The following is a 16,017-nucleotide window of genomic DNA, read 5'->3' on the forward strand; positions in this document are numbered from 1 at the left end:
GATCTCTGTATAACTTTGCAGAGCTTCCAAAGCCTCTCCTGGGGCAAGTCACTACTTGGAAGGCTCAAGTTCTAGTCAGTGGTAACCAGATCTCTCACTTGCACAGAATGCAACCTTTTTCCTCTTTTTTTTGGTTTTTTTTGGGGTGTTTTTTGTTTTTTATCCCCCCTTCACCATCTTTACTTTGAAAACACAATTTTTCATGACTAAAGCACCAGAGAACGTGGCAAAGTAACCACACACACATACTCAGGGTGTGATGTGACAGCCCAACACGGCCTTGGGAAGCCACAGGACACCCAAAACCTTTCTGCTGGGGCCAGGGCCAGTTTTTGGTTGGGAGACCAGAGTCATGCAAGCATCCCACATGCAAATCCACCCCCTGCTACCACCCCACACCCCTGCAGCAAAATCTCCAAGGGCTGAGCTGCTCTTGGATTGTGCCCACTCAAAGTGCCTCTACCTGCGGACCACATGTTCAGACACACTGATGCTGCGGGACCGGAAGGCATCAACTGCAGAGGGTTCTTTCAGCTCTTTCACTGGAGGAGAGTTATTCAAGCCTTGCTTTGCATTTTTGGCTAGTCTTAAACTACTATGTGGAGAAGCACCAAGCCCCAAAAGAGGTCACAGGAAGGGAGGAAATCATTGTAGGGATGTAGGTTGAAAGGTCACAGTCACAGGGTCAATATTGGGGGATCCCGGAGGGTGATGGAAAATAAAACAAATGCCAAAAAAAAAAAAGGGAAACAAAAAAAAAATTAAAACGTACAAACAAGCAGAGCTGAAAGCATTAAAAAGACAAACCACATTTTTGAAAACAAGATTTTAAATGTGCTACAAAACAAATGAAATTAGTATAAGCTAAAAGAAAAAAACTGGTTGAAATGAGAGTTGGAATACTGAGCTGTTCACCAAAGGCACCTGAGGGCTCACTGGGCACAAACTTCTCAAGGCTGAGAAGTTTTGTGCAGTTCAACCATGTCCTGTGTTGCCCCAGCTCATCACCTCAGCACAGCTATACACCTGAGGACTTCCACAGATCCTAAAGTGCTTTACCTACACCAGGCAGGAGCAGGTTTTCCTACGAGACACAGGAACGTGTCACCCATCTCTGTCTCTGCTAGGCCTGGCTCAAATCTGAGCTTTTACCCCAGTCACAACACACCCAGGGCCTCTCAGGGATGCTCCTCAGCTCAGCTCGAGGCACAGGGGACACTCAGCCCACCCAAAAAGACCCTTCCCACACTGCACAGCCAACAAACATCCCCTTGGCTGTTGTCGACTCTGTGATGCTCCTTTGCCAAACCAGCTGCTTAATTCCAGTGGCTCCAGGTAACCCACTTGACTTTCAACTGGAACAGAGAGGAAATTAGTGTTCACACTGTCAAGTGCCAACCACATGTAGGAGATGACAGCAATTAAGATCTAAGAGGCACTTGAATTAATCACTGAGATGCTTGCCAGGCTTGGTACTAATTTGGACAGAACAGTTGGTCCAGCAGTTCCCATCCCCGTGTGTAAAATACAGACACTGACTGAACCCCTCTGGCTCTCTCTAAACACACTTTATTTGCCACCCTCCTTGCAGTGAGTTATTACATCTCAGTTTGCCACCTGGAGGGAGTAGAATTTATCTGTCCTTCTCCCAACAACCTCTCTCAGATCACTTTTGGCCACCACTGGGGATGTGCTGCAGAGAGCACAGGCTCACAATGGGAAATAATCACCTCCACCAACATCAGGACATCCAGAAACTCTGGGAACCATTGGGATCGTGATCTCTTGGAACCCCCAGCACCTCAGCTAGGGCATGGGAATGCTCACTCTTTGGGCTTAAGGACAGAAAACCAAGCACAGAAGCTTCTCAAGCAAGGAAATGTATCTGCTCCAAGCCATTTCCTCTCTCCCCTGGCCAGAATCCAAGCTCAGCCAGACCCAGAGGCAGTGCCATCCTGCCATTCCAGTGCTTCAGGTCACTGCCTGAGTACAGCCCACGCTCCTCAGCAGACACTTCAGTGCAAAGTCCTCCAGCAAAAGCCTTTAGATACAGTAGTATTCCAACCTGGTAGAATTTAACAGGGTTTAAATTTTGGGGGGGAAAAAAAGGAAAAAAAAGATTAGTTGAAATTCTAATTGGAGAGATGAGTGTCAAAAGGCTTCTCTTCCAAGTTTCTGGATGGAAGAGGAGGAGATGGGAGAGACGAAACACAACACAGGGTTTACAGCTGCAGCATTAGGGCAGGGATGGTGTTTCTTCAGTGCAAGACTCTCCCTGAGCCTTGCAGGTAAAGTAGAGGCACTTTCCCCAGGGTTCAGATGCCACCGTGTGCTCACTCAGAACACTGAAGCAAGTTAAGTGAACCAATTTAGGTAATCCCTGCAGGTAAAAGGACGTTGGGGAAACCCTGAATGCCTTCCAAGCAATATGCAAAAGGCTACTCTGAAAGATTGCTGGTAAGATACTCTCTGACTTCTACAGGCCTTGCCAAAACTGACATGAGGGCCTCAAAATTAAAAAAATAAAAAGGGATCAGGACATCCAGACAGACAGAAGGCAGCTGTGTGCCAGCCAGTGCACTGACCTGACAGGGAACACCACGGAAAAACACAGCACTGGCTCTCTAATTTATCCAGGTTGCTGATCACAACCAATTCTCTGGTAATCATTTAAAAATCAGTCATTACAGATCAGTTATGAAAGGAGTTCACACAACCCATATGAGCATGGGATTCTGTTCCTTCTGGTATTACCTTAGCCTGCTATTTCTGGTAACACTGTACTGACACACATCCACCTGAAAGAACTGCTGATTTTCAAAAATTAACACCGAAAAAGGCCCACACCTCACTGCAAAGGCTTCCAGGACAGCCAGTGATGCCTCATCTGCCCACCAGACTGTCAGCCTGGTTTGATCCCAGCTTTCTACCAACCTGTTTGTCTTGGCCCAGTCCCCTGACCTAAAGAGGTTTACTTTGCTTGCTTACTGCACTGACACATTTTGGATAACCAGACCCAGCCTCCTCCAGGAAAACACAGGGCAGGGTGTGAGCAGAGAGCAGGGAACAACAGGCCCTGCTGGCTCCACGGCATTTACCTCTTTGGCCTCTCGTTGAGGCTCGTGCTGCGAGCCCTGAAGCTGTCCTTCTCAGGGGTGTCATCGAAGGAGAGGAGCACGTTGGAGCGCAAACCCTGCCCGTGGGGACAAGAGGGGACAGTGTGAGTGGCCACAACGGGCAGCTCAAAGTCTGCAACCCCAAGCCGACGCACGAGAGCCCACGGGCAGTTTTAAAAGAGATGCTGAGAAGGAAAGCAGATATTTTTCCTTGCTTCAAACAGAACCTTTAAAGTCCTCAGATCAGCTTGTAAGCCATCCCTTTTACTCTGTGCTGCTGGACTGAGCAGTGCCCATTACCTTGGTGATGTAGGGGACGAAGTCCTTCCGGAAGGGAAGGCGGCAGCGGATGAACCACATGGCGATCACGTGGTGGGCCAGGCAAACGATGTACTGGTTAAACCTGGAACAGCAGAAACACCTCCAGAGCTTAATGCTGCATGGTTCAATCTGAGAAACAGACCTGAGCCTTTCCCTACTCTAAATATAAAGAAATAAAACCCCTCAAGAGTTCTGTTCAAGAAAAACAGGTGTTTTGTCCAAGGCGACCATGTCACAGAATTGGAATCCTGGAATGGTTTGGGCTTGAAGGGACCTTAAACATCTTCTCATTCCCCTCCCCTGCCATGGGCAGGGACACCTTCCACTAGCCCAGGTTGCCCCAAGCCCCATCCAACCTGGCCTTGGACACTTGTAGGGATGGGGCAGCCACAGCTTCTCTGGGCAGCCTGTGCCAGGGCCTGCCCGCCCTCACAGGGGAGAAATGTCCCTTCTTCAGGACAAGCCTGGAGACACCAGAATGAGCAATATCCTGCAAATAACCATGGGCCAAGTACTCCAAGCAAGGCATCCCCATACTGTTAATTTTAGAGAGGAGGAAGCAGCACATTTGCTGTGGCCTTACTTGGAGGGGTTTGTGTAGGGCAGGGAGATGGCGAACACGCTCGCGTACTGCTCTGCTGCGAAGTTCCTGTAGAGGTGAGGCAGCCTGGCCAGAGCTGCAACAGTTCAACAAGAGAACCAACACAGGTGAGGGCTGAACACAAACTATTCAACACCACAATTCAGTTTAATTTGAATTATTTTGTCTCTTCTAAACGATCGGCCGACATGGAAGCAACATGATGGCAAAACGTCACGCAAGGAGGAGAAACCAGAATTGTGTTTTCCAGCACTGTGGCTGCACTATACAGAGCATGCCTCTCTCTTCAGTGCAAGTGCTTTAAATAGAAAACCAGTAACAAACAAGAGCTGATCAAACACTTATGTCTTGAGGATGGAGCAGGGGCATCACTGAAACCCTTACAGTGCATTCCACATGACCATCACGATCAAAACACCCTTATTCCGAGCAAACAACACAGCTAGAGAAGACCAAAAGGAGAAGAACATCACAACTTACTTGACAGGAATTCTAGGAGAGGGATTGCCATGTTGGCAGTAGCAGAAATGTGGGTTAATTTGACTATTAGGACAGGGAGTGCCTTGATGATGATGTCGGGCATCTCCACGCTGCAGACCGACAGTGCCACCACACACTGGTTGGCACAGCGATAGATCAGCCCGTGCTCCAGGCAGTACACAATCTCCCGCTGCAGGAGGGGACAGGAAACAAAGCCTTAACACAGGAAAACAGAAAATCCCCTGATGCACCATCTCCTGGAGCCTTAAACACTGAGCCATATATTATAGGCCAAAATCTTAATGTGGGACTTCAATTGAGCAGATAGTTTAGGCATTAATATTTAAGCTTCTGATTCAGCAGAATTTGGGGGTCATAATGGTCTTACTGCAGAGAGTAAAGTGTAAGGGGGAACAGGTGAGCAGTGAACCCACCTGACCAGGCAGCTAATCTTGCATGGAGTTAGCAAAGTACTTTTTCCCCCTGATCCCACCCCAAATTCAGCAGATGCAGCTTTTCCTAACAGCAAAGGGCAGTGCTACCTTCTTCTCTGTCTCCTAATAAGCTCATACAGAAAATGCTCTCTCTACAGGCTCAGGCCCCAGCCACTCTACACCCCCCCTACCTCCCCCATACCTGTTTAGCTTTGTCCAGGTAATTATGGTAAGATATTAATGCTGTCAGCACTGGGACCACAGCCAGGTGCAAGTCAGTGCGGGAAAAGCCTTCTGGGGTTCCGTGGAGCCGGTCCGTGGTCTTCTTGTCTGTGAGCTGATACATCACAGCAACTCAGGACACCTCACACTAAAAATACTCTAAAAGGCAGCAGACAGGCACTGCCATAGCTCTCTTTTCACGTGTGTGTGTGTGTGTATATATATATATATATATATATATAAAGAACCCTCATTATCTACTCTGTACCTAAAACAACCCTCACAAAAGAGTGAGGATTGACAACCAGCCCACTAATCTTTAAAATATTAAGACAGAAAAACACTCTAAAAACAAATCCCAGCCAACTCCCAAGCAAACCAAGGGCCTGGTGGCTGTGCATCAATGGCATTACCATGTAGCTCAGTGCAGAGGCCAGGAGGTCGATGTTACAAGGAGAGGTTAAAAACAGCACTTTATAGCGGAGGGATTCGGGCAATTTGTTCAGAACCAACTTCAACACCTTCCAGTCTGTCTCCTGCAAAGAAAGAAAATGCTAAAGTTGAAATTTTTGTGTGATTTCAGTTCAATTTGAAAGTAAGATCAATCAAATTCCAGACAACCTGCCATTTCCTAGGCAGATGTAGGTCTTGTCAAGGCAGCTCCAGAAAAAGAAGTGGCATTGAGCTGTCACAAGTTCCTCCCTGTCTGTCACCCAGCTCTAGGTGCAACATTGGCACCACAAACTGGAATAGAAATTGTATCCAGATCTGGCAGAGCTCAACAAGACAAGAGCCAGAATTCAATTCTCTTAAGCACCAGTAAAAATTACCTTCCAGAGCCAGCCAAGCCCTCACACAGATCTGTGTCCAATACCACCCTCAGGAACAATTTATATTTACAGCTTATTAGTGACCAAAACATTCACCAATTCTCAAAACACCTCAAAAACTTCCAGTGGGACGGAACTTCCAAATCCCTTTCAGAAACAGGATGACTTGTTAAATCTTGTTTAACAAGCACATTTTTTTTTTGCCCTTGTCTGCTCTGAAGCAGCGAAATGAAAGATGTGCTTATTTTCTGAAGAGCTGAACTGCTGCTCCCACTGGTGGTTGTGAAGCTCCACAGTCACACTCAGATTCTGGCCAAGAAGGAGAAGAAATTGCTTTTCAGACCTTGTTTAGATATCTTGGGGTAGAATTCCCCAGCCAGTTGGTGGACACAAGGATGACAAGGGTGGACATACCTGCTTCAAGCACTGTAGGAGGACACCAAAGACCATCGAGTATGGAAGATGCCCAATCCGGATGGTGGCGTTTTGGGAAGGCACACTGGGGCTGCCTGAAGGGGGAGAGAGTGTGCCAGGGGGCTTTTTGTCAGCAGCCCTCTTCTCTGCCTCTCTGCAACATGGAAAGGGACAAAAGTACATGTCATGTAATGGAAAATCAAGCTCAGAACAGCCTCATTCATGTAACCTACAGTGCTGCCCTATTTGGTAGCCAGTTTAAAGAACAAACAATAATATAAATTGCATTTTCAATTAAAAAACCACAGGATTGCCTAGTAGAACACAACAATGAGTTCATCTGGTCAGGTGAAGGATTTTTCTATCCAGGCCTGCAGCAAATTCAGAAAGGTATATTTTTGGGTGTGTTACAAAGAGAACTTTAGACAAGTTATAAAATTTAAAATAGCCAGATTTGTTCAAATCATCAGATATTGAAACCCAATGTGAAAACTGGTTTGAGGCAGGAAATTGCAATAGGTTTGTGAAAATTTGTGAGCAGGAACATAGATTTCATGTCTGAGATTGAGAGTCCTGCGGGCAAGTGATTTGTAAGAACAATTTACTAAAGAGTTATTGGTTCAGACAATCCTAAGTTTTAACTGGTCTAGGATCTGGAAGATAAAGAAAACTACAGATTGCTACTGATAGGCCATTAAGGTCACGCAAAAAACCTGAAATAGTTTAAAAAACAGGAGATTTTTTAAATAAGAAAGTAAAGATGTGTTCAAGGAAGGTTGGACTGGGCTTGGTCTAGTGGGAGGTGTCCCTGCCCACGGCAGGGGGTAGGAAAGGGATGAGCTTTAAAGGTCCCTTCCAACCTAAACCATTTTGGGCTTCTTTTGCTTAACACAATGAGGAACCTACACAAAATCACAGAGGCAGTAGGGGCTGAACCTCACTGCTCCATCCTTGTTGGCAAGGCCGAGGCGGTGGAGGGAGTCAGCTCGGAGCATCAGCAGGAAATCAAATACCTGTGACAGGGTATACAACAGACACTGGAGTCAATCAAACCCCAAGCCAGGGGAATACTCTCCCCCCTCCCCACATGACACTATTACAAGCACACAGGGATTTTTTAGAGATGCCATGGCTAGTTCTGCAGGAGGCAGTGCATTTACATCCTTCTGTGAGCCAAGAAACATTTCCCTCTACGTCTGGCAAGGTGTAGAACACACCTTCCCCACCTGCCAGCCAAGAATTCCCCAGACAGCACACAGCTCTGGACCTGAGAGCACTGGGGACTGCTCCTACCTGCAGCCTGATGCTGCTGGCCACAGGCAGGCTGTAGGAGTAGATGTAGTGGCGCTGGACGTGCTGGATCAGCATCTCGTACACCCGCATGGCGTGGCTGGAGGGCAAACTGTACAGCTTGGTCTGGCAGGGACACAGACACACAGCAGAAGGACACTTGTTACCAGTCAGAAATGTGTGTCTGCACTGAGAATCCCAAGAGAAATGCAGCAAGGACTTGATCCTGAATGCAAGATGAACAGATGGCTCTGCAAGGAACCTCTGCAGACACCAGAGCAACCCTGTCTGCTCCAGAGGGGCACTGGCAGGAACAGCCTGCTCTTCACAACTGCTTAACCACAGCTCAGAACACCCCAACCAAACACAATGAATCCATTCAAGGTTATGAACTCCTCTTTTCTGCTAATTTATGAACACATCTGCTCTCCACATGGTAATGTGCTCATATTCCTTGTATAATGGAAATTAGGAAAGTGAAGCATTTAGCAAACAGTCCTACAGCATCCAAAAGCAAAAGGAATGACCAAAACAACAGTTAACAAATCACATAGTTTTAAAAAAAGTCAGAACAAATGTTCTGAATAATGGAGGAACATTTATCTAAAAAGCCAGGTCCAGCAGAAGACTATTATGAACAACATGTTTAATGCTCTGCAGCATTTACCTGAAGAATTATCAGGAGCCCAAGAACTGCTGTTTTGACATCCTCCAGAGAAGCTGAATACGACAGCAAGTCCCTCTCTTCCAGTTCAGAAGGAGACGAGAGAGAATGTGCAGCCACCTTTGAAAAATAGAAAAGTAATACATGGTTTAAACCTGCAACACACTTTTCCTTGATTTCCAACCTGGAAGGCCGGGAAAGCCCCCAGCAGGTCATCCCTGCTGGCCATGCCGCAAGCCCTGGCAGGGAGCTCACCTTCTCTATGATATCCAGCAGGCTGTTGAAGTGATGAGTGTTGCAGCCCTCAGCCAGGTCCACCAGCAGCTGAGTGGCCAGTTTTCGGACCTGGTGGTCTTTATCCTCTGGAATGTGAGCCAGCTGAGAGATCACCACCAGGTTTATCAGCTCCTCCTGCAAGAGGACAGACCTTCATGAGCCTTGGCACGCTGCTGTCAGCTGTGTGTGCAACATTTCAAGCACGGTCTTGTGCGTTCCCCACCGGCAGACAGGACCTGGAGCCCACCTGGAAATGAGCCTCCCCAAAGCCCTTCCCACCCACCTGAGGCCTCACATGTGATCACCAGAAACAGGTAAACACACACCTCATAGAACTGCCTGTTAATACTCAGCACAAAGGACAGGACATCCAGAACTTTAATTCGAACAGCGCTACGACTCTCATTCCTGAAACGGGAAGAGCAAATTCAGAACGAATAAAGTTGTTGATACTCAGGGAAGAGGGAAAAGGAAAGTAAACTTAAATTAAAATAAGAAACTTCAGAGTTGGAACAATAACTGTGAGAGATCAGCTGATGTCTCTACATACAAAATCAGATTCAAGAACTATTGGAAACTCAGACCCCAGTTCAGCTTTTACTACCTCTGGAGACCTGTAATTGCAGTTTACCCATTTCCAATCCAAACTAGGAAGCACACGTCAGAAGAACAAGTGCTCTGGTGAGCAAATTTGAAACCAAACACATGGTTTGGTCTGAGGAAGAGCTGCTCTTTGGCAGCATTTCACAGAGGAGACACAAGTTTGTTATTGCTGCATGTTGATGTTTTAGAGCACAGAACCCTTTTAGGAGCACCAACTCAAAACCAGATAACTGGAATACTGAATAACCATATGCAGTCCTGATGCTTAACAGGAAAATCTTGTTTGGTGTCAGAACTACAAAGTGCTGTGGAGTGGAACACAACTGCCTAAGATAATTGGAATAGTATCCAATGGAAATAAAGGGGGGAAAAGCACCATAAATAACTTAGTGGAAAGCTTTTATCCTGTTAAATAAATCCTTTCATGTACTGTGCCCTGGGACTACCACACTTCTAAGCTGTCGTTTACTAACTTGGAACTTCAGAACGTTAGAACTTCAGAAAACAAAATTATCTAACATGAAAAGGTGGCAAGAAACACTTCAAAGTGCTTCTTAAATATAAGAAGTTCACAAAGTTATGATTTCCTACCTGAAGAACCTCTCCATTAACAGCTGCAGGTTGTGAATCCAGCCATCTTTGGCAGGATGGATGGACTGAGCTCTGTATGTTATCAGGTTTAATACAGAAGATTCCTTTCATGGAAAGATCAAGGATTATTCTTTTAGTGTATAAACAAACACAATATATCCGTTCTCCCAACCCCACCCTGAGAAAAGGCTCATGGAAGTCCTTGCTGGGATTTTCTGACCCTCTGCTATTTTAGGACTCCCAACTTTCAGCTGTAACAAAATAGATTCAACTGGCAACAAAGGGGGACATTAATAAAGCCTTACTGGTCTCTGATCAGCACATTTTTCCACCAGCTCAAAAAATCTCTCTTCAGAACCATGAAAATCATTTTGTTCACAGAGTTCTTCCACTGTAGTCAAAAGATCGTGTACAATGGACTTAAGTTCTTGGCTCTCCAGACTCTGAAACAGAGATAAAACCATCCCTGAAAGAGTTCTACCTTACCAGAAAGTGTTAATTTTAAATACAAACAGTTGAGAAGCACAGCAGTGAGAAATGGGCTAAAGCTTCCTCAGCTCCGAGGTTCACTGGAGCGCACAGACAAGAGTTCAACTTGCAAAAAAATCCATGGCAAACCCTTTGGAATGAGAGCCCAGCAAGCCAGGCTCGACACCCACCTGCAGCTGCTGCAGCAGGCGCTCCATGATGTCCAAAAGGATATCCCAGGTCACAGCCTGCAGCTCCTTCCCGTATTTCTTTATCAGGCGCGTTATGGACAGAACTATCTCGTAAGACACAACTGCATTGGGACACGTCATGGCCTGGGACACAAAGCATTTCAGTCACTGAGCAGTTGGAAAGGAGCGCTCAGAAAGCCTCTCAATTCAAATGAAACACGCCTTATTAATTAGGAAATTAGCCTGGAGGCCTGAGATAAATATATTCAAGTCCCTACACACAAAGGACACAGCAAAAAACCATTTTCTCAAGAGGAATTCTGCACTCCTGCATGCAGCTGTAGCTCAGATGTCAAACACAGCCCCATCCTACAGGCAGACACGGGAGTTCACGCCAGTAATTCCTGCTTGAGGCACTTGGATGAGGAAGTTTTAAGAGCTCTGAAGCTGCCCCTGAAGACACTGTCCCTCACTTTTTGTACCACGCACTGGAAGGAGTGAAAATTGTTGGGTTTTCTTTATTTTTTTTTAAGCTAAAGTACCCACAATGTAGATATTTGCTAAAAAGAATTCAGACTTTGCTTTTCTGGCCAAAAAACGTATTCCAGGAGGAGGCCTCAGCTTCAAACTCAAACCCTCTTGTTTTACTGCTTGTCCCTGCTTCACCCCACACCCAATTTCTCCTTATTTTCTAGGCCTACAGAGATCTCTGGTGAAAGGGGCCACATTTTTTGTTCTAAATTTGTACAACTGATTTAAAAGTTCCCCCAGCCTCCCATCCTACCTTGAGGAAGGAGGGCAGCACCGAAGTCGGGGAGTTCTTGAGGGAATTGAGGCGGTGAGCGCCCCACAGAGCCATCCCCACGAAGAACACAGCCCCTCTCAGCAGTGCTGCGTCCGCCATGTAGGCTCTGGGAACACAGGGAAGGCAAGTTCAGACCACACCACAATTACTGGAGCACACAAAGTCAACAGGAACACACACTGCCCCGACGGGAATTCCCAGCTGTTGCACATCAGGGCCTCGCACAGCAGCTGACAAACATGAAAAGCCCCAAATCCTCCACCACAACCTTAAACAGAGGAAAATTAAATTCAGAAAGGCCCCAAAATGAGCACTTCGGCAGCATAACCAGGAAGGGAATTAATTTTGTAAGCAGCAGAACCTCCAGCTTCTTCTGCTGAGGTCGCTGACTCCCCACCTCCCTCACCAGGACCTCTACTGAGTTCCTCGGGTTTGTGAGGGATTTTTCCTCCTTTACCTGTCTTCCATGATCCTGCACATGTTGTAGATGGCACTGTGTCCCAAATGAGTTCCCAAAAGGTTGCGCATGAGCTGCAGATTCAAAGAGAAACACCTGAATATCCAACTGTTAGAACACTCAGTGCCTAAACATGCATTTTGCTGGCCACTTGTGCTGTGCTTGGTAAACAAACATGTCCAGCCTTTTCCCTGCCACGACAGAAACACATCGGCTGAGAGGAACCCAGGGGCGAACCCCACGGACGTGGCAGGGCTCACACTAACAACATGCTGATCCATTAATACTTAAGCAATTTTTAATTTACCCTTAAAACCAAACTGAAATTGATAGCAGATGTGCACAGGTACAACTGACAACTTCATCCGAGAGGCCAAAACAGCGGATCCACTAAAAAACAAAACAGGTTCTGACCTTCCAGCAGGGCTCACAGAGCTCCTTCACGTTGATGGTACGGCACAGAGTGATGATAAACACGGGCAGGTTCTCTGATGGCAGGCAGTTGTAGCAAACAACTGCATCGAGGACTTGCAAGGAAATCTTTGAGAAAGGGAAAGACAAAATGGTTATACATTTCTCTATCAATGAAGCAGGTTAAATGCTCATTGGCAAACCCACAAAATCCTCTGGGAGTCAAAAAGGATGAAGGCATTTTTGGGGGGTTTTTTCTTATTAAAAAGCACTGTTGAAAAATTGATTCACTTGTCGAATTGATCAATGCTCTGTTTGGTTTAAAATAAATAAAATTATTATTGGTGTGTGAGATCCAATGGCTTACAAATACTAAAATGTTGTATCAGCTCTCTTGAAAGATGAGAATAAACCAAGAGTCTGATGATCTGATTTTGTTTGTAGAAGCCACAAAGAATTTCAAAGAATTCTGAAGTACAAAAACCCAAACCACTGACCTCTATGTCCACAGATGATGAAGTCTGAATGCACAAGAGGCAGATCTTGCTGTTAGGAAAGAACATTTAATTTTAATTGCTCGCTTCATACGACTTTAGGCAAATTACAAAGAGCCAAAACAGACAGGTTAATTGCCATGTTATTTAACTCATCATTCCCCTTCCTGTGGCAATGTTGGTAACACTGAGACACTGAGCACTACAACCTCTCTATAAAGTGGCACTTAAATGCAACTCAGCAGGTCTGTACTAATGCAACAGCACAGGCCCTTTGTGAGACTAAGCAATAAAACCAGGTCTGCCCCATGAAATAGGGAAAGCACATTTAGTTAAACTAGAACACATCTGCACACTGGAAGAACTGAAAATCAAATATTTGTCAGAAATGTCAGGTATGGCCTGGAATGAAAATAATCCAGACTGGACGAAAAAAATTCTTTACACTGGTCTGCAACTTTCTCCTGTAATTTACCAAGAATAAGCACATACAAGTTAAAAAACCAACTTACTGGACCATGTCAGCTACATAGTCTTCCAGATAGCAGCTATTGAATTTCACCAGGTTCACTAAAACCAGGAGGAACTCAGAAGTCAAACCAACATCCATCCACTGCAGTACAAAATCAGCTGAAGGAAGAAAAAAAGCCTGTTACAACATGCTTTCTGCCCAGAAATTATATCACTGCCTTTCTGTCTTATCACTGGTTGTCTGTCCCTTTACTCATTCCCACCAAACTGAGGGGGGAGGGATAATACTCACCCAGCTCTTCTTCTAAGTAGGTGATGTATCGTCCATTCTCCGTCAGAGCCTTGAACACTTCGAGCCGCTCATGCAAGTCTTCATTGGAGGGATAGTCCTTAATAACCTTAAAAAAGTGGGCCCTGAGGATCCCTAATCTCTCACCCTTTCAAGAAAAAAAGGGAGGGGGTTAAGGCCTGGACATTATCAAGGTTTACATCAGTAATCTTCATGCTTGAAATGGTATTTTTTTATTGAATCGATGCCTATTCTTTTCATAAGCATCCACCCCTGCTTTTACAGAACACTGAAAACTACAATTTTGAGCTAATCCAGCCTCATGTTTGTGCAGCATATTGTGAAATCTGAAGAATTCACAGTATGCTGAACTTGGCTAGGATAGAAAAGTGTCTCACCCAGAACCTCTTGGATACCTGACATGCTGAAACATCAAAACCAGTTGCAGACTGAGACTAGAAGGTCTGGGCAGAGACCATGTAAAATTTGCTGAATTATGCTGAACTTCACCCAAATTATTTCCTCTTTTTCAAGAATGTTGCCCCAAACCAGAAGAGCTTTCTATGAGTTGTATGAAAAGTTCTGCTATGAGGTCAAACCAAGACTTAAATTAAAACACTTCCTCTTCCCATTTACGAAGCATGATCAAAATAAGAAATACGAAAATTTTGTAGAAAAGGGACACCCAGTATTTTTTATGTTCCTCCTTCTGCACAAGCCCCAGTTTAAGCCAGTGTTTCTTCCACAGTCTGGTTGTTTTCACCTGTCCTTGAACGATCGACTTCAGCAGGTGAAGCACAGCGTGTCTGGCTTCGGCCGGACGCTCTGGCTGCAGCATGTCAGCCACCACCTTCCAGATCGCCTCCACTGCGTGCTGCAAACACAGGACACAGCAGGAAAGTTCAGCTTTTCCTGGGATCTTCAGCCAGTAGGTCAGTCATTAGTTATGGCGATGAATGAATGCAGGGATGAACCCCATGAGACACCAAATCCTGTCCCGGCATGACAAGTTGCACCCCAGGAACTGAAGTTCCTCATTCACTCACTTCAGTGTGAAGATTTGTGCAGAAACCTTCACCCAACTACAAGATGAGTTCAAAAACAATGAGGCTGCTTATTAGCAGGCAGAAGGAGATAGAAAACCCCTCTTAACATCATCTTCCATGAACTGCCCTGAACATTCACAGCATTCTCCCTCCAGTCAGTCCACGAAGCCCCTCAGCTCCATCCTCTCTGCTCCAGAGCTGGTAGGTTGGACAAGACTCAATTCCTTTTACAGCTCTGGACAGCACAAACCAGCCCCTGGGACTGTCAGTTTTAAAAGGCAGTCAAAACTTCAGGAGCCTCTCACGATAAATTAAAAGCTGCTGCCTAAATTTCCATCTTTCCAATACTCTTGGAACTTACCTCTTCAGTTACTCACCCTGGAATTCAGTTCTTACTCTGGAACTCACCTCTTCAATTTTTTTGGTTTTTGCCACTTCACAGATCTGACCGATTGCTCGTATCCTGTTACTCAATCCACACTCTATGCTCAGTTCCTGGAAAGAAATGGAGAAATAAGCCAACAGTTTATCCTACCAGAAACACCCCTTTCTCCAAGGGGAGAAGGAACTTTGGCCTCCTTCTTCCTTTTTGTGTTTTCCTCCTTGTGTGCCAACTGTTCTACTTACAGACTTGCTGCACCAATTACTGGAATCAATTATTTTATTTTATTTTTACTTTCCACAGAACTGTAAGGTTTTTATAAAACAGAAAGAGTTCCCAGCTTGTGCAAAATGCCACCACAGAAACTTCATTGGGCTCAGAGTACAGAAAAGAGGGGAACAGGGAAACACCTTGTAACCTGATGTGAGACAACACCATGCTATCGAGTATCTCCAAAATATTCAAACACTGGATAACTGAGATGCTGGAGCTGCAAAGTAGGTGATTCTTACACCCATTCCACTAGAGAGCGAGTTGAGAGATCAGGAGGGGGAATGATCCAAGAGCGACTGTGTGCCAAAAGAGCAAGGAGAAGGACTAAGCCCTCCTGATCCCTCAGCTCAGGTAACCCAGGCACTGTCCCCACCTTTACTCCGCTCACTTCTCACACCTTGAGTATTTCTGCAGTGATGATAAACTCTGTCTGCTTGCCCTCCGACGACTTGGAACTTCCCCGGGATGTTCCCAGCCCCAGGAGGTTCCTGAATTTCTCCTTCAGTCCGGAATCCTTGCTCTGTGGCTTTGCCATTGCTGCCGAGCACCGAGGCCCTGCAAACACAGAACGGGGTTCTGCTAAGGGAGGCCCAAGGAGAATGTTTAAGCAAGACAACCCCAACAACAGCATCACACCACAGCTCTTCCAAACAGCTCTGGTGTTGTCTGAAGCCTTTTCAAACTTGGGAGAAGCCCAACAGTGAGAAAACAGCGAGGAGCCTGCGCTGCTCCTGCCTTCAGCACCTGCATCCTGCAGCTCCCTGGGGGAATGTGGAACTCTGGGGTGCCATTTCTGGGAGCTCTGAATGCCCAACCCCACTACACAAGCTCAATTTGTGAAATATAACCAAACACACACACACACTTTTTGGAGGGTGTGAGCTCGAT

The 16,017-nt window shown here is 45.8% G+C and overlaps 1 protein-coding gene across 6 annotated transcripts in view; it reads right to left on the bottom strand.

Annotated features, from left to right (window-relative positions):
* Positions 1 to 16,017, bottom strand: part of TSC2 (TSC complex subunit 2) — a 31,330-nt gene that overhangs the window by 15,140 nt on the left and 173 nt on the right. For 2 of the 6 annotated variants that reach the window (XM_050317878.1, XM_050317876.1), the window contains exons 2-26: positions 15,527 to 15,684; positions 14,883 to 14,969; positions 14,192 to 14,302; positions 13,432 to 13,576; positions 13,181 to 13,298; positions 12,672 to 12,720; positions 12,178 to 12,303; positions 11,764 to 11,837; positions 11,286 to 11,412; positions 10,502 to 10,645; positions 10,148 to 10,285; positions 9,843 to 9,946; positions 8,975 to 9,056; positions 8,628 to 8,783; positions 8,376 to 8,492; positions 7,712 to 7,834; positions 7,325 to 7,431; positions 6,419 to 6,572; positions 5,588 to 5,710; positions 5,155 to 5,289; positions 4,519 to 4,708; positions 4,021 to 4,114; positions 3,417 to 3,519; positions 3,099 to 3,193; positions 464 to 592 (exon numbers count right to left, since the gene is read on the bottom strand). In XM_050317878.1, the coding sequence (XP_050173835.1) occupies positions 464 to 592; positions 3,099 to 3,193; positions 3,417 to 3,519; positions 4,021 to 4,114; positions 4,519 to 4,708; positions 5,155 to 5,289; positions 5,588 to 5,710; positions 6,419 to 6,572; positions 7,325 to 7,431; positions 7,712 to 7,834; positions 8,376 to 8,492; positions 8,628 to 8,783; positions 8,975 to 9,056; positions 9,843 to 9,946; positions 10,148 to 10,285; positions 10,502 to 10,645; positions 11,286 to 11,412; positions 11,764 to 11,837; positions 12,178 to 12,303; positions 12,672 to 12,720; positions 13,181 to 13,298; positions 13,432 to 13,576; positions 14,192 to 14,302; positions 14,883 to 14,969; positions 15,527 to 15,684 (2,989 nt within the window). Of the gene's footprint in view, positions 1 to 463; positions 596 to 3,098; positions 3,194 to 3,416; positions 3,520 to 4,020; positions 4,115 to 4,518; positions 4,709 to 5,154; positions 5,290 to 5,587; positions 5,711 to 6,418; positions 6,573 to 7,324; positions 7,432 to 7,711; positions 7,835 to 8,375; positions 8,493 to 8,627; positions 8,784 to 8,974; positions 9,057 to 9,842; positions 9,947 to 10,147; positions 10,286 to 10,501; positions 10,646 to 11,285; positions 11,413 to 11,763; positions 11,838 to 12,177; positions 12,304 to 12,671; positions 12,721 to 13,180; positions 13,299 to 13,431; positions 13,577 to 14,191; positions 14,303 to 14,882; positions 14,970 to 15,526; positions 15,685 to 16,017 lie in introns of all 6 variants that reach the window. The other 4 variants (XM_050317877.1, XM_050317875.1, XM_050317880.1 and 1 more) reach the window with 2 other exon arrangements.

Source organism: Myiozetetes cayanensis, unplaced genomic scaffold (assembly GCF_022539395.1).
Source record: "Myiozetetes cayanensis isolate MyiCay16 unplaced genomic scaffold, myiCay2020 scf20-37, whole genome shotgun sequence".
Lineage (NCBI taxonomy): Eukaryota > Metazoa > Chordata > Aves > Passeriformes > Tyrannidae > Myiozetetes > Myiozetetes cayanensis.